At 44.9% G+C, this 3,023-nt stretch overlaps 1 protein-coding gene across 1 annotated transcript; it reads left to right on the top strand.

Annotated features, from left to right (window-relative positions):
• The first annotated feature begins 1,670 nt into the window (after positions 1 to 1,670).
• LOC116839604 (olfactory receptor 52R1-like) lies at positions 1,671 to 2,714 on the top strand. The gene is given in 1 exon segment (XM_075068319.1): positions 1,671 to 2,714. A coding segment is annotated over 1 exon segment (1,044 nt).
• Positions 2,715 to 3,023: the final 309 nt, after the last annotated feature.

Here is a 3,023-nt window from a genome sequence, read left to right as displayed (position 1 = left end):
CATCCCTTTGATCATCTTTGTCTCTTGCCTCTGGATCCTTCCCAGTTTCTCTACATCCTTCCTATACATTTGTCAGCAAACCTGGACACAGTACTGCAACTGAAGCCTTACCAGCACCGAGGAGAACAGTACTATCACTTTTCATGACTTGCATTCTATGTCTCTGGTAATGCAACAGAAAATTGCATTTTTTCATTTTTTTTATTTTTTGCAATAGCAAAAAAATCAACACTCTGAGAGCTGTAGCTGTATCATCCTAACCATGGTGTACACAGCAGGAGGTCAACATAGTTTGTCCTAATGGTCAGTCGCCCTCAGTGCTAAACACTGGGTCTTTATTTCCAACTGGAATTTGTCTGGTTTCAGCCTCCAGCCTTGCTCTGGCTTTCTCGGGCAGATTAAAGAACCTATTTTTACTATTTAAGATAAATAAGTGAAGGTCTTTAAGACTCTCACTGTCTGGCATCTTGTCCAGGCTCAGATTATTTTTATGGCTTTTTTCTGAACCCTCTTTTCTTCTTAATATAATTAATAACCTCTTTTTTGTGATCCTTAGCCCTGCCAATCACAGATTTCTCTCTGATACGTTTCACATTCCTTATAACTTTCATAAATTCCAATGTGTGTTGTTTGCTATCTATTTCCCCTTTTTTCAACCTGTTATATCTTTGTTCCTCCCCGTCTCCCCCGCAATTACTGCCTTCACTTTGCCATTGAACTGGGTTTTTTGCCAAAGTTGTCTACTTTCTTGACTGTGGTGATCATTCCCATTTTTCTGTATAAAGTTTTCCTCCCAATCAGTTTTATTGATTTTTTTGTCTCAGGTTTGAGGAATTAGCCCTTTTGAAGCACTAAGTGTCTATAGTTATGACTGGTAGGGAAGTGCTCTCTGTTTGCCCATTTGAATGTAATCAGTTCCATTCGCTATTTTATTCTCTATCATAAGCCCCCTTATTTTTCTCTTCTCTAAACTAAACAGTCCCACGCTTTTCAGTCTGTCCACATCTGGCAGCCTCCCTCATTCTCATAACCTGTCTCAGAAACCCCCTTTCTATTGGCAATATCCTTTATAGATACTGAGTGACCAAAAGTGAGCGCATCTCCAGAGCAGCTTATTCTCCATCCCATTCCTTAGGCATCTGAACATTGTCTTTGTTTGGCCACTACTGCAAATGAGAAGGTGTTTCTGTGGAGCTGCTATTAATGATGCCCAGGACTTTTTATTGAGATATATTCTAGTTGAGATGTTTCCCCTGGCACATGGCTTGGCAAAGCTTTTTTGTTTGTTTGTTTGTTTTTCCCATTCAGATTTTGAGGAACTGGGTGAATGGGAAACTCCCTACAGCATGGACTCTCTAGCTTGGGTTTGATTACATTAAGGATTGATGATCGATAACCACTATCCACACTTGTGTTTCCTGCTGGTGCCTATTAAGGTTTCCCACACTGTGATGTGTAGGAATTATTGATGGATGAAGCACCATCAAACATGGAATTGGCATTAGTAGGGTCAGTTGTTCATAATTCATTTCTCTGAATAATGAAAATATAATTTTTCAGTGTGTGAAGAGCGACCAATCTGTTTCACCCATGAGAACAGCCTTCAGCAGTGCAAGTCATGTCTCACATTCAAACTGTTTCTCCATCCAGGTATTTGTCCTGCAACCATCATGCTAGACCCTGGGCACATACAGGAAGTGAGGGGAATGTACGGTACATGCAGAAGACACCATTCTTCCTCAGAGTTGGACACCTTCTCCCCTACTCTATGTCAGGTTGCAGCACAACTGACTTCACCAACCCCTATCTTCACCCTGCTGAGCAATCCGGGACTGTAGGCAGCCCACATATGGATCTCCATCCCCTTCTGTACCATGTTTGCTATAGCCGTCTTGGGGAACTTCACCATCCTGTTCATCATGAAGACAGAGCTTAGCCTCCATGGGCGCGTGTACTATTTCCTCTGCATGCTGGCCGTCACTGACATGGTCCTGTCTACATCCACCCTGCCCAAAATGTTGAGCATCTTCTGGTTCAATTCCAGGGAGATCGATTTCAGCGCCTGCCTCACTCAGATGTACTTCATTCACTGCTTCACAGTGATAGAGTCTGGGATCCTTGTGGCCATGGCTTTGGATCGCTACGTGGTCATCTGTGATCCCCTGAGACAATCCACTATCCTGACCAATCCTGTGGTAGCCAAGATTGGTCTGGCTTTGGTGCTGCGGCGTGGCATATTTGTACTGCCCCATCTCCTTCTAGCCAGGTGGTGGCCATATTGCAGAACCAACATCATCACCCACGCATACTATGAACACATGGCCATGGTGAAGCTGGTCGGCGGTGACGTCCATATCAGTACTTACTACGGCCTCTTTCTGGTATTCTCTGGGATTGGTGTGGATGTGTTTTTTATCACCCTGTCCTATACCCAGAACCTCAGGACCATCTTCAGCCTCCTCACAAAGGACGCTCGGCACAAGACTTTTGGGACCTGCAGCTCCCACCTCTGTGTCATCTTAGCCTTTTATGTCCCAGCTCTTTTCTCCTTCCTCACGCAACGGTTTGGCCACAATATGCCCCAGCGTTTCCAAGTTCTCATCGCCAACGTGTACCTCCTGCTGCCCCTCATGTTAAACCCTATAATTTACGGGACGAGGACCAAACAGATCCAGGACAGGCTGCTCTGGCACTTTACTCATAAAGGAACCTAAAGTTTTCACCTAGTGCTCTTGCTCTTAGACTGAGCTTCATGCAGAACTGGTTGGTGACATGGTGCCGGATCCTTTTCCCTGTGTCACTGACTGTATAGTCAAAGAGACATTAAATCATTTCCTGACCTTAGTGTACTGAGGAATTGGTCTGTGTACAACTCATGAACTCACAGGGTTGCCATCTTTGAAATTGCTGGTGTGTGGACCCCTGAAGCCCTGCCCCCTGCCTCACATCTTCTGCTAAGGTTCCACCCCTGCTGTCTTCCCCCCACAAGCCTCCTCCCCATTGCTCACTCTTCTTGTCCCCTC

This window comes from Chelonoidis abingdonii, chromosome 1 (assembly GCF_003597395.2).
Source record: "Chelonoidis abingdonii isolate Lonesome George chromosome 1, CheloAbing_2.0, whole genome shotgun sequence".
NCBI lineage: Eukaryota > Metazoa > Chordata > Testudines > Testudinidae > Chelonoidis > Chelonoidis abingdonii.
The sequence above is the reverse complement of the archived record's forward strand: the minus strand, read 5'-3'. Positions and strand labels throughout refer to the sequence as shown.